At 41.5% G+C, this 27,534-nt stretch overlaps 1 protein-coding gene across 6 annotated transcripts in view; it reads left to right on the top strand.

Moving 5' to 3' along the window:
• IQCK (IQ motif containing K) overlaps positions 1-27,534 on the top strand; it is a 145,515-nt gene that overhangs the window by 77,130 nt on the left and 40,851 nt on the right. For 4 of the 6 annotated variants that reach the window (XM_037814360.1, XM_037814362.1, XM_037814364.1 and 1 more), the window contains one exon: positions 17,728-17,839. In XM_037814360.1, the coding sequence (XP_037670288.1) occupies positions 17,728-17,839 (112 nt within the window). Of the gene's footprint in view, positions 1-17,727; positions 17,840-21,200; positions 21,662-27,534 lie in introns of those variants that run through there. The other 2 variants (XM_037814363.1, XM_037814361.1) reach the window with 2 other exon arrangements.

Genomic DNA, 27,534 nt, shown 5'->3' with positions numbered 1-27,534 from the left:
TCTTCATTGGGCCCTGTGACATAGAGAAATGAAGTGTGCTGTTGGAAATTACCATCCCCCCCAGCAGGCTGGAAAAGAAGGCAGCGGCTGAATAAAAGTAAAGGCATACTGGGGTGTGTTTAGTTCATCTCGATACTGGACAGGAAAGGTTTTCTTCATTTGGGATTTCTCTTCCTTTTGTTGATATCTCCTGGCAGGTGTGTAGACTTTGCCAGCAAAAGTCAGACATTGTGTTGTGCAAAAGGAATGCTAAAAATGGGGCATTGATCAAATTACCACCAGCTCCCCTCTTGATGGTCCATGTCCATGTCTCAGTGGCTTCAGAGGGGCTGGTGGTGCACTTTATAACTTGATGTGCCATCCCTGCCCAGAGGCCCTAGCAGGAAGGAGGACTTATGTTCTCCATGGGATCCTCTTTTCATTTGCTGGCTCCTAAATACAGCCTCAGTCCTTTTCATCTACCACATTACCTTCCAAACCCCCAAGTTCAATCCCAAAGAGGCCTTTTCTTTGGGACATCTCAGATGTGTTTGTGAAAGGGCTTGTAACTATGTCAGCTAAGGCCAAGTATACTTGAAATTGGTTTTGAGCATTTTGTGACATGTGGAAAATGTTTATATGCTGTTGGGGGAGGCCGAGGCCACCTGGACAAGTCTCATTGAACGAGTGAAGCAAAATCCCTAAACTTTTCAACAGATGTAGCGACCTTGGTTTTAGGCTGAGGATTCAGATATTAGACCTCTCATATTCAAAGTGGAATGTTGCCAGTCTTTCTGCCGTCCTCAAACAGAGGCCTGACATCTTCCATTGAAATGGAACTTCATTTGCTTTTTCTTTCATTTGACAAATGTGCACTGAGGACCTTCTGCCTGCCCAGAACAGTGCTGGCACTGCAGAAACAGAGCTCATCCATCCCTCAATGACCCCAGAGACAACTATAACAAAAGTGACAATAATAATAGAGAAATCTATCTACTGTTTTGGAGCACTTGCTGTGTAACAGGCACTGCACTATTTCATAAATGTTATCTCCTTTATGGTTTATGATGACCCCACTAAGTACTACTATTATCTTGTGTATAGATGGACATACTGAGGTCTAGAAACCATAAGTGACTTGCCAGACATCAACCAATGACAAGTGGCAGAGCCAAAGCTCCAGTCCAGCTCTGACTCTTCTCAGAACCTCATCTATCAATCTATCAATCTGATTGGTCGATCTATCCATCTTTCTCTTTAACCATTTGCATTCCCACCAGACATGGGTGAGAATTCCAGTTGGTCCATGCCCTCATCAGCACTTGCTATGGTCATTCTTTTTCATTTTAGCCATTCTAGCGGGTGGGTAATAGTTTCTCACTGTGTTTGTATGTATTAATCATTTTTTATTATATATAGTAAAATTCACCTTTTTAATGAATTTTGGCAAATACATACAGGTATCTAACCACCACCCTAATCAAGATATAGGACATTTATATCACCCCCCAAATCGTTGCTCCTTTGTAGTAAACTCCTGCCCCAACCCCTAGTCCCTGGCAACCACTTATCTGTATTCTGCACCTATAGTTTTACCCCCTCAAAAATGTCATATAAATGGAATCAAACAGTATGTAACCTTTGAGTCTGGCTTCTTGAATTTGGTCTAATGCATTTGGATTCCTCCATGTGGCTGTGTATATCAGTAGTTCATTCCTTTTTATTGCTGAGCAGTGTTCCATTGTATAACTCCAACAAAAGAAGCAACGAGGGATTCCTGAAGCCTGTTGATGAAGAAACACATTTGAGTTTTACATAAGACTTGTTTATTTGTACTTATGATTGACTGCAATGATTTCACTATGCATCACGGTCACTTGTGGAAAGGTGTTATTTTTAAATTCTGATACCCAGGACATCACGCCTCTGAGATTCTTGTTTAACTGACCGTAATGAAACCAGGACAATGGGTGTTTGTTTAAAGCCCCTAAGTGACTCTAACCTGCAATCAGGGTTGAAATCCACTGCTGTACTGGAATTGGCTTTGCTACCTACCAGTTGGATGATCTAGGACACATCACTAAACTCTGAATCTCAATTTCTTTCTCTGTTGTCAGGAATAAAAATAGCTGCCCATTCTAGCTCACCAGGTTATCATGGGGATCAAAATGTCTCTAAATGTGGCAACACATGAGAAAGTGTTTTGTAAACTGTAGCTGCCAAGATGAATGGTATCAATATGGGTATAATCATCTATCAGTGTGATTCATATTTGAAAACTACCAGAGGTTCTATTTCCTGCACAAATGAGAGAGGTTTAAAAGACCAAGTGGAAAGAGCCGCCTTTCCCAGTCCATTTTACATGTGCTGTTAGAAAATTGCTTGACGCAGGTGGAGCAGACAGTTGGATAAATACATCTCCTTCCCAAAACTGGTGATGTCAGCAGAAGTGGGCATTGCTGTAGGCCAACGGTTCTTCAGGGGGGGTGGATGAGTCAGTGTGCTTGCAGAAAGTAAACACTGACGTAACTAAGAAAGACAGAGGAAGCAGAGGCATGGCGCCCAGGATATACTTACGGCACAGCTCAGGAGCCAGCATCTCATCACAGAGCAAGAGAAGGACCACCGGCTGCTGGAAAACATCTTATGAAACGAGATTCCATTTTACAACACCATTTGACCACCTCTGAAAATATCGGCAAGAGAAGCACCTCAGTTTGGGCATGGAAACAAATGGCCATCTTGGTATGAAGAAGTCTTTATTAATATTTTTATTGTAAAAGAGCAGATACTCATTGTAAGCAAAAATCAAACCACACAGGAGTGGTTTAAAGTTAAATGTGAAAATCTCCACTCCTGCCTCATCCCAAACTTGCTCCCCAGATATGACCACTATGAATGGTTTGGTGGGTGTCTCTTTAGTGTTTCTCCTTTGTATAGGAACAAATGTGTACATTTCTTATATTGTTTTTTCCAAATATGAGATAGATTTTTTTAATAAATATGGGCTTACACTGTTCAGCCACTCTGCAATTTGCCTTTTCTTTTAGCTTGGAGGGTAGCTTTCCACATCAGCACATGTAGAACTATCTGGAACATTTGTAATGGAAGGAAAACATACTACCCAATGCAGTTAATAGGTAGGAATTTGGTCAAACTTGTTCTCATTCAAAATATTTGTAACCCAAAGTGAGCCCTGAGATAGTAGGACTGAAAAATCCTTTAGGAGTTGATCACAATTTTTATTTCCTCAGAAAGTACCAATGATGAGGGTTGGAGGTCCAGATTTTTTTTCTCTTCTGCTTTCCCTGAAGTGTGCAGCTTCCCCCATATGGCTGCTTTCTCTTCCTCCTTTCCTAAGGTCTCCTGGTGCTGCTGATCCAGGTGGGTGGCAGGTGCCTTCTCTCTGTGACCGCTCTCCGGCCATCTCTCTGGCTTTCCCCTGGGACAGCTGCCTGGCCAGGTGAGCCGGTGTCATTTAAAGCAGCACTTCTGTCCTCAGGCAGGGGTCAGTTTTACTTTCGATGACTTCTGATATGGCCCAGGTGAAGAGTGGCACAGAGACGATGGAAAACAGCTTGGGGTGTGTTGTATTTTCCTTGTGAACTCCTCCTATTCAAGACAATTTTTATTTTAGGAGACCAAGGCCCCAGCTTTCTTTTTTTTTATTAAAGAAGTTGTAGGTTTACAGAAAGATCATGCAGAAATACAGAGTTCCCATATACCCGCCCCATTTTTAACATTTTCCATTAGCGTGATACCTTCAGTGCAATTAATGAGATTATGTTATTAAACTTGTGCTATTAACTATAGTCCCAAGTTTATGTTAGGGTTCCCGGTTTGTGTTGTACAGTCCTATGGTTGTTGTATTTAAATTGTTATTTTAGCAACATATATACCCCCTAAATTCTCCCCTTTTAACTACATTTCAGATATGTAATTCAGTGTGGTTGATTACATTCACAATGTTGTGTGATAGGACAAAGTTGCTGCCCTCATGGAGTTTGCATTCTTACAATAGACTATAAACAGATAAATAAATGTGCAATATCATGACAGGAAGTACATTGCTGAGCGATTATTGCAATAAGGCTGCATAATACACCACCCCCAAACCCATGGCTTGCATCGCACATCGACCACTTGCCCCTTTGCCTGCAGCTCGGCAGGTTTCCGTTGTTCTAGGCTGGGCTCTGCTTCCCTTGGCTCCAGGCTGTGGGTTCCATTCAGGACTGTTCCAAGTTTTGTCATTCTTCCAATACCTGCTGGCTTCCAGGGATCTGTTTTTGCCACAGCAGAGTTGGATACTCTCAGAGGGGCAAGGAGCAACACACACATTATGTCTTAACCACCAGGCCAGGACTTGACCCAGGTCACTTCTGCCATATTCCGCTGGCCAGAGCAAGTCACACGGTCCAAGCCCAGCATCCCTGGGGCAGGAGCGTACACTCCTGCTAGGGAGAAGGAATGAACATTTGCTAGCCAAGAATCTACTACTAATAATACTATGAAACAAAATAAAACAAACTAAAGGGCTAGAAAATAATGGGGCTACTGCTATTTTAGATGATGTGTTGGGGAAGGGAAGGCCTCTCTCAGGTGATGTTATTTGAGCAAAGACCTGAATGTGAATTTCACCTTACTAAAAAAATTACCTACACACACACACAAAAACACACACACACGCAAAGTAGAAGCAGGGAGACTTGGAATACTCTGCCTCCCCACTGCAGGCGTTGTTGTCCATTGTTGACAATGGACCAGTAGCATCATTACCACCTGGGAATTGGCAAAATGCAGAATCTCAGGCCATACCCCAGACCTCCTTGATCATGTAAGAAGATCTAGTCAGTCTTTGCAAACAAAAGTTTCAGAAGCAGGGCTATGGGTGACAGCCTAGAGAGATGGGGGTGGGGGTGGGGGGTGCCCATGATGCTGGTTTGAATTCTGGCCTACCAGCCCTGTGACCTTCAGTAAATTACTTACTTTGCCAAAGCCTGGCTTTCCTTCCCTGTGAAGTGGGGATCAGGCCAGTGCTGCCCTCCCAGGGTTCTAGGTGAGGATGTAAATGAAACAGGGCACGCCGAGTGTTCAGCATGGTTCCTGGCACATGGTTACGGCTTCAGTAATCATTCGCTCTCTATGGACTCAATCTGATCCATGCACTGTTTTCCCTAAAGAATATATTCCTGATTATTGAGTTCCTGATGGTTTTCTGCCCATGGTTTTTTATACCCTGTCAAAAACTTGGAAAAAGTTCTGGTTGTCAAAACACCCTTGAACTCCCCAGGAAAACCTTTGTTTGTGCCCAGCATGATTACAGGCAAACCCCAGAATGAAGGTTTCCATTGTCGGTTTCCAGGCCCAGTTCTCAGAACAATTTTCAGAGCCACCTGGCAGGTTGAAATAGGCCACAGGGCTATAAATAGTGAGTTTGGGCTGCTTTGGGCCAAGCATCCCAGGCCAGGCCCTTTCCCTTCCCCCTGCCTGGTCTTATCGTTGTTTTAAAAACACTCTGGGTTATATCTGCAAATGGATTTTCCTTAATATGCCTGGAAAATGCTTTGCTAACTTGCCAGGCTTTCAGCAGAACCTCCCCCTTCTTATTTGCTCAGTAACAATGCGTCCCAGGTATGTGCTGAAGGCTGATAAAGGGAACTCCAGGTTTAACTCAGTGGTTCACACCCGGTTCACCACAGCGGGTGGTCACTTGGGCTGGGGGTTTGAGACACCCGAGGGCCCCCTACCTCCCTTGCCATGTGACCCTCGATTAGCATTTAACTTCTCTGAGCCTCATTTTCCTTATCTGTAAAATGTGGCCCGATAATAATTAACTTTTAGTTCCTAGGGTGGTTGTGACTAAATGAGGAAACTGCTTATTAGCAGGACCAGCTACATAATTTTAGGTGCCCAGTGCAAAAAAGGAAAATGCTAGCCTCCCTGTTCAGAAATTACCAAGAATTTCAAGATGGTGACAGCACAGCATTAAATAAAGATAAGGCCCTTCTAAGCTTTGGGCCCTGCTTGACTGCACAGGTCACATAACCAGGGAGCTACCCTGCGGATGCGGCCCCTGGTACCCTGCCTAGTTCCCAACTTCCCTAGCATCCGTGTCTTTAAAAGTTTTGCTAATTTCTCTTCAAGTCAAAGTTTATGTATAAATTGTACAGCTGTTTGTATTAATCCCTTCTGCCAAGTAATAACTCAAAGCTTAGTGGCTTAAAACAATGGCAGTTTATTATTTTTGACGATTCTGTAGGTTGGCTGGGCTGTTCTGCTGGTGTCTGCTGGACATGCCCCTGCAGCTGCTTTCCCCTGGCGATCGGGCTGAGCTGGAAGGTCCAGGCTGGCCTCACTCCCATGTCTGGGGCCTTGGAGCTGGCTGTTGGCTGGGGCACTCGGGTTCTCCTCCACCTGGCCTCCCATCCTCCTCACCTTATGGGAGAAACATTCCAAGGAGGGTGTTTGAGTTTCTTGGGCTGCTCAAAGCAATTCCATGAAATGGGTTCGGCTTAAACAATGGGAATTTATTCTCTATGGTTAGAGTCCGGGAAAATGTCCAAATCAAGGCATTATCAAGGCAAAGCTTCCTCCCTGAAAAGTGGCTGCTGACGAACCTTGGCTCCTCTGCCACGTGGCAAGGCAGATGGCACTGTCCGCTGGGCTCCACCTTCTCTTCCAGGTTTTATTGATTTCAGCTTCTTGCTTCCATAGCTTTCTCTCTCTCTCTCTCTCTCTCTCTCTCTCTGTGTGTGTATTCATTCCATTTATAACAGACTCCAGTCAGAGGAGTAAGACCCATCCTGAATGAGGTGGGCCACACCTTAACTGAAGTAACCTCATCAAAAGGTCCTACTTCCAATGAGTTCACACCCACAGGAACAGATTAAGAACATATCTTTCTGGGGTACATACAGCTTCAAACCATCACAAAGGCAAAAACAGAAACCTCAAGCTTTCGTGAGTCCTAGGTTCTAGAACTCGCACAACAGCACTTCCGTTACATTCTGTTGATGAAAACAAGCCACGAGGCCCCGCTAGATTGGAGAGGGCCAGGGGTAGACGTCACCTCAGTGAGTGACAATGTTTTCAAAGGGGTGGGCGTCCAGGGAGATGTGATTCACTGGTGGTATAGTGTAGTGATTCTCAAACTTTAGCTTGCAGCGGAATTTTCTAGAAAGCCTGTTAAAATACAGATTACTAGGCTTCACCCCTAGAGGGTCTGAGTCAGTAGGTCTGGGCCAGGGCCTAAGAATTTACATTTCTAAGCACTCAGGTGATGGTGATGCTGATACTTCTGGTCTAGGGACCTCTGGTAGAGATGAGGGCCACTGACAATGTGGTTAAGTGACCACACTTTAGAGCAGTAGCTCTCAACCTTGGCTGTGCATTAGAAACACCAGGGCAACTATAAAAATCCTGAATCCCAGGCCACACCCCAGATCAGTTAAACCAGAACTCATTGGAAAGACTCAGGCATCAGTGTTTATTTGTTTTTATTTTTTGTTTTAAGCTCCTCCAGGTGATTCCCATGTGTAGCTAGGATTGAGAACCGTTGCTTTAAAGTTGAGGTATTTGGGTTCAAGTCCTGGCTATACCACCTACAACTTAGGCAATTACTACACCTCTCTGTGTCCCAGTTTGGGATAGAAATAGTGCTCGCTTCATAGGATTGTTCTGCGGATTATGAGTTTGTATGTAGAAAGCACATAGAACAGTGCTGGCACATAGAAGCAGTCCATATTGATGGTAAGGAAGACACAAAAGCATTGTATAATAATATCCATAGCAAACTTTGCTGTCATTTAACTCTGTAAACCATTGGTAATTTCATCAAATGCTTTAAATGCTTCTGCAGCTTGTTCATTCCTTGATAATTTGGATGAACAAGTCCCAAGAAAAGTAGGATGAACTTTATCTGAGCATCACCACTGAGCTGTTGGGGAAATGCAGATTTTTTCCCCAAGAATGTACTGTGATCTGGCCATATTGTTAAAGGGACTTTAGTAAAAATACGTGTGGCTTCCTGGGAGAAGAGCTTTCTAGATCCTGCACTGAAGAAACGACTGCATCATCAAAAAGCAGCTGCTGTTCATGAGTCACACCAACCATGCTTCCTGACCACACACTAATAGCCTGAGCTGGTCCAGCTTGACTCAGACTTTAAGGATTTGCACTAATCACCATGGCATTGTGTGAGTAAGAACTGGAATGGAAAGTTGTACAGATGTTTAGGGCAGTTGCTGTGTCAGCTGTACAACCTTAAGTTCATTCTTAGCATTCTCTTCCATTAGAGCACAGTTTCCCAAACTTGTCAGAGCATTTGAATCACCTGGGTTCTTGTTAAACGTACTGACATCTGGGCTCCACTTCACTTGTACCCAAACAGAATCTACAGGGCAAGGGCCTGAGATTCTGTTTTCGACAAGTGCCCTAAGTGATTTCAATATAGTCAGGTTTGTTTGGAAAATACTCTTAAAATAAGGATATTTTTGTAATTGATAGAGATGGAAGAGGCAGTAAGGGAACCTGGGGATTAGGATTCTAATGCCCACTCAGGGATAAGAGCAGGAGTTAGTGAACTACAGCCCACAAGCCAAATCTGGCCTTTACAAAACTTCTTGTAAATAAAGTTTTATTGGAACACAGCCTTACCCATTTGTTTACGTATGGTTTATGGCTACTTTTGCACTGCAGTGATAGAACTGAGTCATTGTGTCAGAGCCTGTATGGCCCCAAAGCCAAAATGATTTACTGTCTGATCTTTACAACAAATTTACTGACTCCTGGATAGGAGACATGATCTTAGACCTGGACAAACTTGGAATTGGAACCAAGACCCTCAGTGATTATGAGCTCACAATAAAAAAATAAGCCAACAAGGAAGGGGGAAGTTAGTAGATACAGCCAACTGGGGAATCTAGCCCCACAAGAATGGCAGAACAGAACAATCTGAGGCTATGAAATAGGTATGTTGAAAGTGATTATAGAGATTTACCAGGAGAAAAGAATATAAGAAAAAAGGGAATATTCAAATTTGTAAAAGAGCTGAATATAACCTTTAGAAGGAAAACAATGAATGGCCTAAAGCAGTGCTTCTTACTATTCAAAGAGCATCATAATTACATGGAGGATGTGTCAGCCCCTATTAGAGTCTGATTTAATAGGACTTGGTTAGAGGCCATGAATCTGCATTTTGAATGATCTACCAGGTGATACTGATGTTTATGATTCAAGGACCATACTTTGGGTATGAGTTAAATTGCAGATAGATAGGCTAAAGGAGTAATCAGTAAACTGGAAGCAGGTCTGAGGAAATCACCTAAAATGCCTCAGCCAGAAAGAGATGGGAAATGTGAAAAACAGATAAGAGACAAGGAAGATAGAATGAGCAAGTCCAAATTAAGCCTAATAGGAATTCCAGAAGGAGACAGTAAAACGAATGGGGGTGTGCTGGTTTGTATATATTATGTCCCCCAGGAAAAACCATATTCTTTAATGCAATCTTGTGGGGGCAGAAGAATTAATATGGATTAGGTTGGAACCTATTGGTTCATTGTTTCCATGGAGATGTGGCCATGCCCATTCAGTGTGGGCCTTGATTGGTTTACTGGAGCCTTATATAGGCTCAGACATAAGGAGCTCACAGCTAGCTGGAGAGACAACTATTTTGAAGACGGCCATTGGAAGCTGATATAGACATTTTGGAGAATGCCATTTTGAAATGCACCCTTGGAGCAAGCAGAGGCCAGCCACATGCCTTCCCAGCTAACAGAGGTTTTCTGGATGCCACTGGCCATTCTCCAGTGAAGGTACCCTTTGTTGATGTGTTACCTTTGGGCACTTCATGGCCTTAAGACTGTAACTGTGTAACCAAATAAACCTTCTTTTATAAAAGCCAATCCATTTCTGGTGTTCTGCATTCCAGCAGCATTAGCAAACTAGAACAGGGGGACAGGCAATAGTCGAAGAGACACTGAGTGAGAATATTCCAAAATTAACGAAACATGAAACCTAAACTAGATAAAGACAAAACTATACCAAAATGCATTATGATGAAACTATGGAATTCCAAAGGCAAAGCAATCTAAAAGGGAATATTACCCACAAAGGAAAAATAAGACTGACTATAGACTTCCAATCAACAGTAGTATGTGCCAGAAGACAGGGAAATAGTATCTTCTGCTCCTGAGGGAAAGTGGCATTCAACCTAGAATTATATACCCATTAAATTATCATTCGAGACCAAGAGCTAAATAAAGACATTTTCAGACACATCTCTCACTGAAAGAACTACTAAATGATGTACTTCAGTTAGAAGGGAATTGTACCTTAAGGAAGGAGTTGGGATGTAAGAAACAATGGTAAATGAGGAAGATGATGGATCTATATAACTATTAGATAGTTCACAGTACCATTACATAGTTGTACCTTCATCACCTAAATCAATCCCTGACACCTTCATTAGCACACACACAAAAATAACAAGAATAATAATTAAAATGAAAAAGAACAATTAAAGTAAAAAAGAACACTGGGTACCTTTGTCTGTTTGTTTGTTTCCTTCCCCTATTTTTCTACTCATTCATCCATAAACTAGACAAAGTGGAGTGTGGTCCTTATGGCTTTCCCAATCCCATTGTCACCCCTCATAAGCTACATTTTTATACAATTGTCTTCGAGATTCATGGGTTCTGGGTTGTAGTTTGATAGTTTCAGGTATCCAACACCAGCTACCCCAATTCTTTAGAACCTAAAAAGGGTTGTCTAAATTGTGCATAAGAGTGCCCACCAGAGCGACCTCTCGGCTCCTTTTGGAATCTCTCTGCCACTGAAGCTTATTTCATTTCCTTTCACATCCCCCTTTAGGTCAAGAAGATGTTCTCCGTCCCACGATGCCAGGTCTACATTCCTCCCCAGGAGTCATATTCCACATTGCCAGGGAGATTCACTCCCCTGGGTGTCTGATCCCACGTAGTGGGGAGGGCAGTGATTTCACCTTTCAAGTTGGCTTAGCTAGAGAGAGAGGGCCACATCTGATCAACAAAGAGGCATTCGGGAGGAGGTTCTTAGGCACAATTATAGGGAGGCCTAGCCTCTCCTTTGCAGCAACCGTCTTTCCAAGGGTAAAACCTATGGTAGAGGGCTCAACCCATCAAACCACCGGTCCCCTATGTCTGTGGTCATGTTAGCAACCATCGAGGTGGGGTAGGCCAATACCCCTGCATTCTCCACAGGCTCCTCAAGGGGGCACTACATATTTTTTTCCTTTTTTTTTTTTTTTAACTTTTTTTTCTTTTTTAAATCAACTGTATGAAAAAAAAAAAAACAATAAAAGAACATTTCAAAGAGACCATAACAAGGGAGTAAGAAAAAGACAACTAACCTAAGATAACTGCTTTACTTCCAACCTCTTCCTACTTTACCCCAAGAAAGTTACCTGATACAACATTTCAGTGAACTTGCTCCTACTATATCCATCAGAAATTAACAGACCATAGTCATTCCTGGGCATCCCCAGAACGTTAAATAGCTTATCTGTTCTTCTTGGATTATTGTTCCCCCTTCCTTAATTGCTCTCTATCGCTAGTTCCCCTACATTCTACATTATAAACCATTTGTTTTACATTTTTCAAAGTTCACATTAGTGGTAGCATATAATATTTCTCTTTTAGTGCCTGGCTTATTTCACTCAGCATTATGTCTTCAAGGTTCATCCATGTTGTCATATGTTTCACGAGATCGTTCCTTCTTACTGCCGTGTAGTATTCCATCGTGTGTATATACCACATTTTATTTATCCACTCATCTGTTGAAGGACATTTGGGTTGTTTCCATCTCTTGGCAATTGTGAATAATGCTGCTGTGAACATTGGCGTGCAGATATCTGTTCGTGTCACTGCTTTCTGATCTTCCGGGTATATACTGAGAAGTGCAATCACTGGATCGAACGGTAACTCTATATCTAGTTTTCTAAGGAACTGCCAGACTGACTTCCAGAGTGGCTGAACCATTATACAGTTCCACCAACAATGAATAAGAGTTCCAATTTCTCCACATCCTCTCCAGCATTTGTAGTTTCCTGTTTGTTTAAAGGCAGCCATTCTAATCGGTGTTAGATGGTATCTCATTGTGGTCTTAATTTGCATCTCTCTAATAGCTAGTGAAGCTGAACATTTTTTCATGTGTTTCTTGGCCATTTGTATTTCCTCTTCAGAGAACTGTCTTTTCATATCTTTTGCCCATTTTATAATTGGGCTGTCTGTACTATTGCCATTGAGTTGTAGGATTTCTTTATATATGCAAGGTATCAGTCTTTTGTCAGACACATGGTTTCCAAAAATTTTTTCCCACTGAGTTGGCTGCCTCTTTACCTTTTTGAGAAATTCCTTTGAGGTGCAGAAACTTCTAAGCTTGAGGAGTTCCCATTTATCTATTTTTTCTTTTGTTGCTTGTGCCTTGGGTGTAAAGTCTAGGAAGTGGCCGCCTAATACAAGGTCTTGAAGGTGTTTTCCTACATTATCTTCTAGGAGTTTTATGGTACTTTCTTTTATATTGAGATCTTTGGTCCCCTGGCCACAAAAACTTACAGATTTCGCTGATCTCAGCAGTTCCACGTTTTCATGAGTGTTGTATGAAGAATGCCCAAAGTCAGATTGCTCTGTGGTGTCCAGTCCATGCTGTTCCTGGCTTTCTACCTACTTTACTGGAGGAAGTAACTAAAACATACAGCTCACCAGTCCGCCATCTTGCCCCACCTCCCATGCACTTTAAAAATTCATGTGCTCATAAAGGAGTTTTCTTTCTTGTCTTACCCCAAAGTCAAGTATGCAATAAAGTGTATAACACTCGGGGTGCCTATCTTGAAAGACCAAATGAACTCCATGCAGTAGTTTAAAGAAGTAAGAGTGGAAGCCACTGGTAAGGGACCTTCGTTTTGCAATGCAAGTGTTTATTCGTTAACATTATGCTGCACTCTGTGGTATTTGCTGATTGGCACAACTGCTGCCATTTAAATTGATTCCCTAATCATGGTAATAATGCCTGGGATTAGCCCAGTTCAATGGGTGCCTGCTTTCCCTGGGCTCACAAAAGCCTTCTCTAGGGATCCAGGCCTTCCTGGCGGCGAGAAGTCAACTAACGAGGCCGTTGTATTCTACAGGGGTGAATAGCAGCTCTTGTTTGGAAATAAAGGAAAAGATGAAGGGGTCTCTGGCCAAACAGGGAAATCACCCTAAACTAGTCAGCAGAACCCTAGAGACAACTACAGGGGTCCAGAATGATGGGGAATTAGACGTTTCTGTTTGTTGAATATTAGGTGATGGAGAGCGAAGGGATTGTAGGGGGAAATTCATAGATTATTTTTTAAGCTAAAGAACTCTTGTTTGCATCTCAGCAGCCTGTTACTTAAAATTTAAACACTTGTGTGTGCCGAAAGGAATATATACGCAGTTTGTAAACATCCCAAACCATCCAATCAAATAAAAAAAAAAAAAGAAGAAGAAAGTGAAAGCCCCCTTCCCTAGAGGAACCCACTTTCCCTGTGTATCCTTCCAAGTGTTTAAGAATAAACCAATCATAAAGAATTAGACCATAATGTAACGTAGTCAACATGCAGGTTATAATTTGTGTGAACCTTTGTTTGGTGATTCAGAAGATCGTTTTTTTGTTTTTTTTTGTTATTTGTTTTCTCATCAGGGGCTTTCAGTTGTCACAGGGCAGGAATGTGGGGATTTCTGTGTTCTTGGATCTCGATAAAGAAAGACCATGTGATAGTCATGGATGATCCCTTCTTTGCCCCCACCCCTGCCCCACTACAGCTGAAGATGCATGCTGGTCGGTTATAACAACCCAGCTCACCCAGAACAGAGGTGTCTAGGGTACTTGATCCTTAGGAACATAAGATACTAGGAAACACTGTATAAACGTTAGTTTATAATAAAAAAGATGTGAGGGTCTGCCTTATGTTCTATGACATTAATATAGGGTCATTTTTTACTCTCCGATATTTGCATAACACAGAACATTATGTAGCTCTCTCTATATAAATTCTTATATATAATGTTTTATACATATTTTTATATCACTTGAGTAGTTTTCTTAAGACAAGTAAGGCACCCCATATCCTAGGAAAGGAAGTAATTGGAAAGACTTTCTTTTTCTTGAGTTTTCCTAAGGCCTTCTCTCCAAATTCCTCTTGGTGAGGAGAGTCCTGGGGTCACATTGGATCAACTTGCATAAAGAACTAGGAACTTTCTAGAAGGGAAGAGATTGAGATGACCCCTAACCCCAATATTCCTGTTACAAAACCCCATTTGGGTTACTTGTGGCCCTGATGGAAGTCCTGTGGGAGGGAAGGGCAACCATGCACCTCAGAGTAAAATTCTGAAGAGCCTGGCAAGCGGTGAACCCTCTCTTGATGGGCAAAACAAGAGGGAATGGTGGTTCTGGGTTGCTGAGGCAGCTGGTGGTGAAGCCAGACTCAGCGTAGCCCTTAGGTGGTGGTTGCGCCGAGAACTCTGACAAGTTGAAACTTGGGAACCAGGCTTGGGCTCCCTCCAAGGATTGCAGTGCCGGCAGCAGTGTGAGAAACAAGCAAAAAGGAATAAATGCTCACCTGATTGTGGAGAAGAGAAGAATTTATTCACGATCTTGCAAGAACGCATGCACAGCCAGAAACGTGGCAGGCGCGCCACACAAAAGAATGTGGCAGTAGTTATACCCTACCCCTAATATGCACGCCCTCCCCTGTTTCCCCGTTGGCTGGGTACCCCAGAGGTTACAGCCTATCCGAGAGAGCTAACTAGCCCACCTTTGAGATTTTGAATTGTACAGCCTATCAGAGAGCATTAACTGGTTTTAAATTTCCCGCCGAGAGTTCCCGCCTTTGATTATACCCCATATTCCTTTACAGTCCAATAGCCCGGGTTATTTTTCCATATTAGGAGCTGGCGCTGATTCTAGGCTTACATCATGGCTCTCTCTTTCCTTCCCTTTACCACGGAGCCAGTGTAAGCCAGTTCTGCCACCAAGTCTCCATTTTCCCTATTCCATGTCGCCTTTATGTGAAAGCTAAACTTAACCCTTTCTTACAGTAGGAAACCAGGGCCCCAGTGGCCAGACCAAGCCCCAAGACCTAAAGGGGGTCTGACAAAGCAGGAGACTTAGCCCAGCTTTATGGCCCTCCCAAGTCAGCAGAGCCTGGAGAGCTGACTCTCCAGTGAGCTGACACCCTGAGCTCCCTTCACTCATTTCCCTTAAGGGCTGGGTCCTGCAGGTCTGTGCGATTTCCACTTCAGCTTGTTTGTCCTCCATCCCTCCCAGCAGCTGGGATACCAGTGCCTGACTGTCAGCCCAGCTGGTGTGAGTTGTGGCTTCAACCAGAGGAGAGGAGCAAACAGATCGACCCCTTTGGGTCTGAGTCTAGTGAGAGAGTCACTGCCTAGAAAAGGGGTCCACCGATCTGGGGACATGGTGCATGATCTTCCCAATTACCCACACTGATGCCAGCATAGGTAACTGGTCCCCAGAACATAAAGCTACTACCCCATTTTAAGTCAACGGAGCAGAGTAAATAAGGAGGAGCCCCAAGTGGCTATGTTTAATAGTTCACCTAAAGAGCTCAGCCAGGAAACTTTATCTTTGCAACATCTTTGGCAAATGTGACCTTTGGTTTTTCAGGCTATCTCTGCATTCCTTAGGAACTTTAACATTTCTTTTCCCTCCCTCCCTCCCTTCCTTCTCAGAATAAAGTTTGCTCTCATCCACATACACAAAGTAACTTCCAGTCTTGGAATCCACTTTGCCTAGGGCAGCTCCTCTGGGAAGCAGAGAAGCAAAAGGATGAAGTGGGGTGAGGAAGGGTGCGAGTGGCTGTGGGTTTTTCTATGCCCTGAGCACCCAGGACTGTCCCACACCTCCACACCTTTACAGGGCCTGCTGCCTGTCCCTGGAACATCATCATCCCCCACCCTCCCTCCTCCTCATGGCTAACTCTAGTTCATCCTTCAAACTCAGCCTGGGTGTCCCCTCCTGCAGGAAGTGTTTCGCGACCACTGCGGGCTGCATTGGCTGCCCTTCTCTACCTTCCCACGGTGCCTGGGAATCACTGACGTTGGGGCTCATCCCGAGCCTTATTAACCCTATTCCTGTATATTCTGCATTTCCCCTAGACTCTAAAGTTCCTCAGGGGCAGCTGAACCCCGTCTGCCCAGATTTGAATCCCAGCTCTGCATTTCCAAGCTGCGTGACTTAGCACATGCCTTAAACTCTCAGTTTCCTCACCCGTGAAATAGGGGCACTCATTCTTGCCTTACTGGGTTGGTTTGAGGATTACATTTTTGTAAAGCACTCGGCAATAATGCCTGATATGATAAGTGCTCACTAAATGTGAACTCTGTTACTAATAAGGTAAAAGTAAAAAAATAAGTATTACGGTTATTAGGAATCATCTCTATTCTCAGAGCCAGTGGACAGAAGGCCCTCGGTCTGTAGGTGCTATGTGGAACTGCAGTTGATCTGCACTGTTCAATCCAGAAAGCGTCCCCACAAGTGGCTACTGAGCGCTTGAAATGTGGTGAGTCCGAATTGAGATGCACTGTAAGTGCAACATACTTACCATATTTCGAAGACTCAGTATGGAAAAATAAAAGCAAAATATCTCATTAATAACTTTTTATATTGATTACAGGTTGCAGTGATAATGTCTTGGATAAATTGTTTAAAAAAAGTACATTCCTGAAAAGAATTTCACACATTTCTCTTTACTTTTTCCAAACAAAGCTGTAAGGAAATTTAAAATTACACATGTGGCCACATTATATTTCTGTGGGACAGCACAGATCTAGAATGTTCTCAACCTACCATTATTATAGCAAATCTCCACACAACCTCATTCCTGCTCAAATACAATGTAAACTTTAGGAGTATAGATGATTCATTTAAAACAGCGATTCATTTCGAATCAAAAGTAAATCAAGGAGGAAGGGGAAATGGGGAGTTAGTGCATAATGGGTGCAGGGCTTCTCTTTGGGGCGAAGGAAAGGTTTTGGGAACAGATGATGGTGATGAGAGCACAACATTTTGAATGTGATTAATCCCACTGAATTGCATGCTCAGGAGTGGTCGAGATGGGTGGTTTTGTTGTATATATATTTCCACAATTAATAAAAAAATAAAGACTGAAGAGACAATGACCATTAATTGCAGTACACAATCCTGGGCTGGTTGTAATGGAGGAGAAAATGCCCAAAAGGACATGATTGAGACAAGTGAAAAAATTGGAACTTGGACTGTACACTTTATATCAATGTTAAATTTCTTGAACTTGAAAGCTGTACTTAAGGTGGCACCATGAGTGAATGTCCTTGTCCTCAGGGACTGTACATGGAAGTGGTAAGAATTAGAGGAACATGATGTATAGAACCTACTCTCGAATGTTTAAAAAATAAATAAATGATAGACAGATACACAGAGGTAGAAAGAATGAATGATACAACAAATGTGGCAAAATGCTAATGTCTGATCTGAGTATCTTGGTGGAGGGTAGTTGTAGTTCTATGTATTGGTTCTGTATTATTTTTGCAACTTTCCTGTAAGTTTGACATTTTTTAAAATAAGTTTTTTTTTTTTTTTTAAAGTAAATCAAACTAGTTTGTAAAGGATTTTCAGTGCAGGGCTCATGAGTTAACAAGCTCCTATGTAGGAAGTAGGTAGAAAAGGAACTAAAGCTTTAGGGGAATTTTTCAGGTTCGCTGCCGCCCTGAGATTCAAGAACTGCGTCAGTGGCAGAAGAAACTGCGTGAGGACAAATACATTCGCCAGCGCGTCAGAACGTTCTGGACCAAACAAGAACAAAAAGGTCAGTTGCTTGATTCAGAATCCTTAGCTTATTCACGAAAAGCCCAATTCTTATCCTAGGCTCTAGAAACAAGTCCTCGGAAGGTTTTACAGGGTCCTCATGTCGGCCTGAAACTCAGTTCCCTGTGGTGGACATGGCTGGCTGTCACAGTTCTGCTCTGGAGTGGCAGAGGTGATGTGATAAAATCCATGGGGTCATCTCCCCCCCACTGCAGGGACAGACTCAGTGTCACCCCGTCTCTGCAGGTCTCTTTTTTTAAGCTACAAGATGTCAAAAATTACCCATCATTTGGGAAACACAGTGTTTATTACTGTGATGAGTAGTTTATCCCTCTAAATGGTTGATCGTGAGTCTGAATTTAAATGGTGTTCTGTACTTGTCCTTCCCCCTTTGTTGAGAATTAAAAACATACAGACACACACATTAAAGTACAAAGAATAATCTAACAAAACACTCATCAGTGATCATAACCAAATGTCGCCGTTTTGTCCTATTTGTTTTCATCCTCTTTTAGTTTTAAACTTGAAGTTACTACATATTCATCATAGGAAAATGAGAAAAACAATAGCCAAAAAAGGGGGAAGAAACAAATACCACCGCTGTTAATATTTTAGTGTGTATCCTACCACACTTTTTCTAGCACGAAAGATACAAATAAATATATATTCCTATTGTATTACAAAAGGGGTTGTCTACACATCCTGTTACATAATCCACTGTTTCCCTTAACATACTGTGGAATGTCATTCCAGTCAAGGACTAGGTGCGTGGTGTGGATTTGGCATCATTTGTTTAACCAACAACCTGGAAGGAGGAAAAGTAAAATTGCAGGAACAGAAATGAAATAAAATAAAATTGCAGAAACATATGTTTCCATTCATATGAAAAATGTCTGCACGGTAACACAGAGACGTCCTTGGGGTCTGAAACTAATGCCTTTTGGCGGTTACCTTTAGGACGTGGTATTGAGGAGACAGAAGTGTGCTGCTGCAATCTTGGAAATAAGCCTGTAATAAGTTAGAATGCTGAAACCCTACAAAAAATAATAGTACCTACTTCAGGGGTCCACGGGCCCTCCATTCTTTGGGCCCTTCGTGCCTCCCCGTTGTGCTCTGTACCCCTCCCCTCAGTAGGCTACAGTCTCATAGGTAACTTTTCTTTTCTTGCAATATGCCCATGTTTTCCCCACCACGGGGACTCCATACTTTCTACTCATTTCTGCCAAATCATCCTTCCCGGCTCTTTCTCGTCATTCCTACCTCCTCAGAGAGGCCTTCCTGAGCTATGCCATGGAAAGGGGCTGGGCACCAGTTTATTGAGCCATTTTAACATGGTGTAGTCCAAAGAAAATTTTATTTCCTCCCCTGAAACTGTCTTCAACTTTCTTCTTTTAAGTCTCTCTTTCCAGGCCCTTAATGGAATACTGGGTGGATTCCATGGCTTTGCTGTGTGTTCAGATCTCATAAAGTCCAATACAGTTAAAAATTCTAGTCTCAGATCCAATTTTATACTCACCTAACCCTCTCCACCCTACATCAGCACTGCGGGTTGAGGGTGGGGAGTGGGGAGAGAATTGATTGTCTGTTCCTTCCCATCTCCTCCTTTCCCTCTTCTGTGTCCATTTCTCTTCTGGTAGGTGGTGGGGAGGGAGATGCAAAGGGGAATCAACCTCGTCATTTTCTGCTGTGATCCTCTTGTGGCTGCCACTCACTCCTCCTCTGGCTGAGCCTGCGTGGCCGTCCATGGCCCGTGGGCAGCCATCCCCGTGCTGGCTCTCTGACTCAGTGTGTTTCATGTGACTTCTTCCTCAGGGGAAGCAACAGGTTGCAGAACCCTGCTGTGGGGGTCTGGCCTTGGCTCTTCCGCTGCCATCCCAGATCCCATCCTTGCCACTCCATCTCTTGCTCTTGGAGTCTCCTTACTCATTGACCAGCCTTCTACTGGCCAGGCATTAGAAAGGTAGCTCAAATTACCTTCCAGGGTCCACCTGACCCACAGGAAATAAATGGTGGACACACAAACTTCTCTCCCGCACTCCTCCCCGACTCTCTCTGTTGCTTCTTCATCCAGGTCACATTGACCAGCTCAGAAGGGCACAGGGCAAGTTCTTCATGTCTGCTCTTAAAGTAAACATCCAATCAGGTATTGAGACATGAGCCTCCCCTTCTTGCACACACCCCAATATTTCTGAGTTGCTCTCCTGGATCTTCCTTCCCTCACCTTAAGGCTTGAGTGGGGGGAAGCACCACAACCACCACACCCGTTATCTTAGGGAGGAGAGAGCAGCACAGACTCTCCTCTGTTCCAGAAACTGTCAATCTTTTTGGTCTGTGACACAGTAAGAAATAATTTTGTATTACAATCAGGGACCTACAGATATACAGATGATTTCATATATGTGTAACTAAAACAGAAGCTTTCAGAAAAAACACTCATTATATGTAATGCATTTTATATTTTCTATTCTATTTAGATTGTTTTAATGCTGCACATGACCTGATAAATTAATTTCATGGCCCACTAATGTGTTTTTAGACATGTTTTGAAACATAACTGCATTGGGCCACTACCCCATGACATCTACAGTTTCTTCTCTCCAGTTGCATCCCACAGTCCATCCCACTGAAGTGACAATTGGGCTCCTCCATAAGCCAGTGGTTCTCAGTGTTGCCTGTGCATTTGAATAATCTGGGGAGCTGTTAAAGACACCAATGCTATTGAGTGAAAAATCTAGAAGTAACAAATACTCCTACCTCTCCAGGAATTGGGGTTCACTGAAGAAATGACTGATTCCAGGGCTGGGACAAGGAAAGTACAAGATAAGCCTAGAACATCTTGTGCCAGAAAATAAAGACAGCTCAAAAAATTGATGAGGACATGGGAAAATAATACAGGCTCCAGCTTGAGAGGAGTCTCATGGTAATTATGGGATAATTTAAGCATCAAAATTAGCACTGACAGTAATGAATTATAACTCATTGGCTAAAATAAAAATCCAAATGTCCATAAGGATACAAAAAAAATTAAAGAAATAAATGAGCAAATAAATAAGAAGGGAAAGCTTTTCCTTATATTAGAATGCAAACTAATACATTTAGAAGGAATATGAAATTAAAAACTCATGATTTTGTAGCCATATTAGTTAATTGATTCAGGCAAAAAAAATGTCAATAGATGCTAAAACTATTGAGTGAAAGTTTATTGAGGCTATATTTAAGTTTGTTGAAAGTTATATTTAGAGTCTCAACGTATCTCCCCACAAATTAGTGACAAATTACAAAGGGATAAATAGTAATTTTCAGAAGAGACAGCTGGAAAACCCACCTTAACCAAGCATTCAAAATTATTATCTCCAATACAGGATAAGTTGACATCATGTGCCTCCTGATATGCTGCACTGAGGACAAAATACCACTTCTGCTTATGCACTATTCCTGTCAAAAGTGCATAACTGGGGCTTCTTGTTCACCAAGATGGTGGCATAAGGTGCTCCAGGGTGCTATTCCCCTACAGAATCTCTCAACAACTAACAAAACCTGGCAGAGTCATCTTCCTCAACACTCTAGAAAACAGTTTTTAAGAGTTGCAGTTATGGGGCAAGTGCTGAATTAAAAAATACACACACACACACACACACACACACACACACACACAGCTTTAAAAATGGTAGAAGAAACTCATGGTGTCCTTGCTGATCCCCCTCCTCCCCCAGCACAGTGTGGATCCAGCCTGTGCATTAATGGAAGAATTAAAGGACAAAAAAGGTCCAAGACTTACAAAGAACAAATAGCAAAATGGCAGAAGAAAGTCCTCCATTATCTGTAGTTACTTTAAATGTAAATGGATTAAACTCTCCAGTCAAAAGACAGAGTTTGGCAGAATAGATAAAAAGCATGACCCAGCTACATGCTGTTTACGAGGGACTCACCTTAACTTCAAAGACACGTGTAGGCTGAAAGTGAAAGGATGGAAAAAATATATACCATGCAAATAGGAACCAAAAGAGAGCTGGGGTAGCTGTACTAATATCAGATAAAATACATTTTAAGTCAAAAACTGTTACAAGGGACCAAGAAGGTCACTATGTAATGCTAAAGGGGTCAATTTAACAAGAAGACATAATGATAATAAACATATATTCACCTAACAGCAGAGCCCCAAAATATATGAAGCAAATATTGCTAGATTTGAAGGGAGAAATAGATGGTTCTACATTTTCGTAGGAGACTTCATATACCTCTTTCAATAACGGTTAGAACATCTAGCAGAAGATCCATAAGGAAATAGAAAACTTGAACAATACTCTAAACCAATTAGACCTAATAGACAATTGTAGAGCACTTCAGCTACCAGCAGCACAATACATATTCTTCTCTAGTGTACCTGGATAATTCTCCTGTATAGACCATATGTGAGGTCACAAAATGCATCTCAATAAATTTTAAAAACATTGACATTATACATTGTATCTTCTCTGACCACAAGGGATGAAGCTAAAAATCCATTACAGAGGGAGAACTGGAAAATGCACAAATATGTGGAAATTAAACAACTTTTTGAACAACCAGAGTAAAAAAAGAAATCACATGGGAAATTAGGAAATATCTGAGGCAAAGGAAAATGAAAGCACAACATTCCAAATCATAAGAGATGCTGCAAAGGAAGTGTTGAGAGGGAAATTTATAGCTCTAAATGCTTTCTTTAAAAAAGAAGAAAGATTGCAAGTCAGAGACCTAACCTCACAACTGGAGGATACAGGGGGAAAAAAAGAGTAAACTAAACTCAATATGAAGAGAAGGAAGGAAATAACAAGAATACAGCAGAGATAAAAGAAATAGAGGATTAAAAAAACAGAGAATCAACGAAACCAAAAATTGGTTCTTTTAAAAGATCAAGAAATCAACAAAATTTTAGCTAGACTGACAAAGAATAAAACAGAGAGGGCACACTAAGAGTCTCCTCCTGAATGCCTCTTTGTTGCTCAGATGTGGCCCTCTCTCTCTGGCTAAGCCAACTTGAAAGGTGAAATCACTGCCCTCCCCCCCTACGTGGGATCAGACACCCAGGGAAGTGAATCTCCTTGGCAACGTAGAATATGACTCCCGGGGAGGAATGTAGACCCGGCATCGTGGGACGGAGAACATCTTCTTGACCAAAAGGGGGATGTGAAAGGAAATGAAATAAGCTTCAGTGGCAGAGAGATTCCAAAACGAGCCGAGAGGTCACTCTGATGGGCACTCTTACGCACACTTTAGACAACCCTTTTTAGGTTCTAAAGAATTGGGGTAGCTGGTGGTGGATACCTGAAACTATCAAACTACAACCCAGAACCCATGAATCTCGAAGACAGTTGTATAAAAATGTAGCTTATGAGGGGTGACAATGGGATTGGGAAAGCCATAAGGACCACACTCCACTTTGTCTAGTTTATGGATGGATGAGTAGAAAAATAGGGGAAGAAAACAAACAGACAAAGGTACCCAGTGTTCTTTTTTACTTCAATTGCTCTTTTTCACTCTAATTATTATTCTTGTTATTTTTGTGTGTGTGCTAATGAAGGTGTCAGGGATTGATTTAGGTGATGAATGTACAGCTATGTAATGGTACTGTAAACAATCGAAAGTATGATTTGTTTTGTATGACTGTGTGGTATGTGAATATATCTCAATAAAATGATGATAAAAAAAAAAAAAACAGAGAGGGCACAAATAACAAATTGGAAATGAAAGGAGTACATTACTACTGACCCCACAGAACTAAAAAGGATAATAAGTGGATATGACAAACAGCTGTATATTAACACATTAGATAATCTAGATGAAATGGACAAATTCCTAGAAATGCACAAACTACCTATTTTGACTCAAGAAAAAATAGGAGATCTCCACAGACCGATAACAAGAGATTGAATCAGTAATCAAAAATCTCCCAACAACAAAAAAGTTGGCTTCAAAGTGAATTTACCAATTATTCCAAGAAGAATTAACACACCAATCCTGCTTAGACTCTTCCAAAAAATTGAAGAGGAGGGAATACTCCTTAACTCATTCTATGAGGCCAAAAATTCACCCTAATACCAAAGCCAGATAAAGATACCACAAGAAAAGAAAATTACAGACCAATATCCCTAAAGAACATAGGTGCAAAAATCTTCAACAAGATACCAGCAAACCAAAGCCAACAGCACACTGAAAGAATAATATACCATGATAAAGTGGGATTTATTCCACGTATGCAAGATTGGTTCAATACACACAAAAATCAATTAATGTAATATATCACATTAACAGAACGAAGGGTAATAGCCATATGATCATCTCAATTGGAGCAAAAAAGTCATTTGAAAAATCCAGCACCCTTCATGATAAAAAAAATTCAGAAAACTAGAAATGATAAGAAGCTTCCTTACATGATAAAGGGCATATATGAAAAACTCTCTGTTAACATCATAGTCAGTGGTGAAAGACGGAAAACTTTCCCTCTAAGATCAGGAACAAGACAGAGATGTCCACTGTCACCATTGTTATTCAGTATCATACTGGAAGTTCTAGTCAGAGCAATTAAGCAAGAAGAAGAAATAAAGGCATCCAAATTGGAAAGGAAGAAATAAACTTCCACTATTTGCAGATGACGTATTCCTACGTATAGAAAATCCTGAAAAATCCACAACAAAGCTACTAGAGCTAATAAGCTAGATCAGCAAAGTGGTTGGGTGCAAGATCAATGTGCTGAAATCAGTAGTGTTTCTATAAATTAATAATGAACAATTTGAAGAGGAAATCAAGAAAAAAGTTCCATTTACGATAGCAACTAAATGAATCAAATATCTAGATGTACATGGAAAACTACAAAACATTGCTAAAAGAAGGCAAGAAAACCTAAATACATGAAAGGACATTCCGTTTCGTGGATTAGAAGACTAAATATTGTTCAGATGTCAGTTCTACCCAAAGCGATTTACAAATTCAGTGCAATCCCAATCAAATTCCAACATCCGTCTTTGCAGAAGTGGAAAAGCCAATCATCAAATTTATATGGAAGAGTAAGGGGCCCCAAATAGTCTAAACATCTTGAAAAGGAAGAATGCAGTTAGAGGCCTCACACTTCCCAATTTTAAAACGTATTACCAAGCAACAGTAACCAAAACAACCTGGTACTGGCACAAGGGCAGACAATTATAGACCAATGGAATCAAAATTAAGATTTCAGAAATAAACCCTCATATCTGTTATCAACTAATTTTCACAAGGATGCCAAGTTCACTCAATTGGCAAAGAATAGTCTTTTTAATAAATGGTGTTGGGAAAACTGGACAGCCATATGCAAAAGAATGAAGGCAGATCCTTACCTCATGCCACATAAAAACTCAATTCAAATGGATCAAAAACCTAAATATAAGAACCAAAATTATAAAATTCCTAGAAGAAAACACAGGGAAGCATCTTAAGGATCTTGTGTTAGTCAATGGTTTCTTACACTTTACACCTAAAGCATGAGCAACTACAGAAAAAAATAGATAAATGGGACCTCATCAAAATTAAAAAATTTTGTGCATCAAAGGACTTCATCATGAAAGTAAAAAGACAACTTACAGAATGGGAGAAAATATTTGGAAAGCACATATCTGACAAGGGTTTAATGTCCAGAATATATAAAGAAATCTGCAACTCAACAACAAAAAGTTAAACAACCCAATACAAAAATAGGGAGAAGACTTGAAAAGACATTTCTTCAAAGCAGGTATACAATGGCAAAAAGCACGTCACGAGATGTTCAGTATCATTGGCCTTTAGGGAAATGCAAATAAAAACCACAATGATACTCAATTTCACCCTCAATAGAATAGAAACTATTTAAAAAAAGAGAGAGAGAAAAAACAGGTGTTAGAGACGATGTGGAGAAATGGAATCACTTGTTCATTGTTGGTGGGAATGTAAAATGGTGCAGCCACTGTGGAAGACAGTTTGGCAGTTCCTCAGAAAGTTAAGTATAGAATTACACATGACCCAGCAATCCCACGTCTAAGTATAGACCCAAAAGAACTGAAAGCGAGGACATTTCAGATATTTGCACACTGACGTTCATGGTGACATCATTCACAATTGCCAAAAGATGGACGCAACCCAAGTGTTCATCAACAGAAGAACTGATAAACAAAATGTGATATATACATACAACGCAATATTATTCAGCCATAAAAGAAATGAAATTCTGATACATATGACAACATGGATGGAACTTGAAGACATTATGTTGAGTGAAATAAGCCACACACACAAAAGGACAAATATTATATGATCTCTCTGATATGAAATAATTCATATAAGCAAATTCATAGGGACATAAACTAGAGTATGGGGTACCAGAGGCCAGGGTAGGGGGTAGGGAACGGGGTGTTATGCTTAATTGGTACAGAATTTCTGTTTTGGGTGATGGAAAAGTTTTGGTAATAGATGGTGGTGATGGTAACACAACACTGTGAACATAATTAACAGCATTGAATTACATATTTAAATGTGCTTAAAAGGGGAAATATTAGGTTGTGTGTATGTTACTAGAATAAAAATTAGAAAGATAAAAAACCACAGGACCCTACAACACAGTGAACCCTAATATAATCTATGGTCTATAGTTAATAGAACAATTATAGTAATATTCTTTCATCAGTTGTAACAAATGTACCACACTAATGCAAAATGTTTATAGGTGGGGGACTATATGAGAACTCTGTCTTTTCTGCATGATTTTTCTGTAAACCTAAAACTTCTCTAATAAAAAAAATATATTTAAAAATGTGCAGTTGCTGGATCATTAGATCACAAACTGCTTGTTACCGTTCACAATAAAGAATTTGTTAATCAAAAAAAAAAAAAAATCAGTTGAGCTGTTGGTATTTGGCAGGCTCAGCACAGGCTCTCTCCCACCTTCAATTGCCTTTTATTTCACTTCCAAATTGGAAGACAATCAAGGCCGTAATCAGTTTAAAGGTCAAGGAAAGTGCAGAGGCCTATTTATTTCTGTTTTTTCTTCTTTTGAGTTGATTTGCAGTGGATTGACTGATTGGGCTTGTTAAGCAGCAGGGAGAGCAGGCTGGATTTAACGGGTGTCACCCCTCATCCTGCCCGCAGCAGAGTGGCCAGGGAGAGCATTCCCATCTGGGCCACCCGCTGCTTGCTCCCCCCTTGAACCTCGGGCTGCCACCTTCCAAGGGCTTTCCATACAGGATGGGATCTTCAGTTAGTGCCCACCTGCGGACCACTGGATGAATTCACATTTACGCTGAGGCTGTGAATGGTCCTCAGGCGCAAAAGGAGAAAAGGCGATTCCAAAGGCTGGGCTCTGATTTATGGTCAGTTAAGAAGGACATCAGCACAGCCAAGACCAGACCAGGATTTGGAACTGGCCAGACCTGCCCTTGGAATCCTAACTCTAGTCCTTCTATCCATGTGATCCTGTTCTTGTTCACTTCACTAAGCCTCAGTTTTCCCATGCGTATAATGGGACTAATAGTACTTGTCTCATACGGTTGTTAGAGAATTACAAGAGATGATATTTAGAACAAGTCCTGGCACATGGTTCTCATAAATGTCAGTTTTCATCACTATTAGTCTTACAATATCTGTGTATGGATTTCTCCACTAGACTCTAAGCTCCCTGTGGGACTCCATGCAGGGACTGTGTTTGTCTTATTCACC

This window comes from Choloepus didactylus, chromosome 21 (genome assembly GCF_015220235.1).
Source record: "Choloepus didactylus isolate mChoDid1 chromosome 21, mChoDid1.pri, whole genome shotgun sequence".
NCBI lineage: Eukaryota > Metazoa > Chordata > Mammalia > Pilosa > Megalonychidae > Choloepus > Choloepus didactylus.
This window is presented reverse-complemented; position numbering and strand designations above follow the sequence as displayed.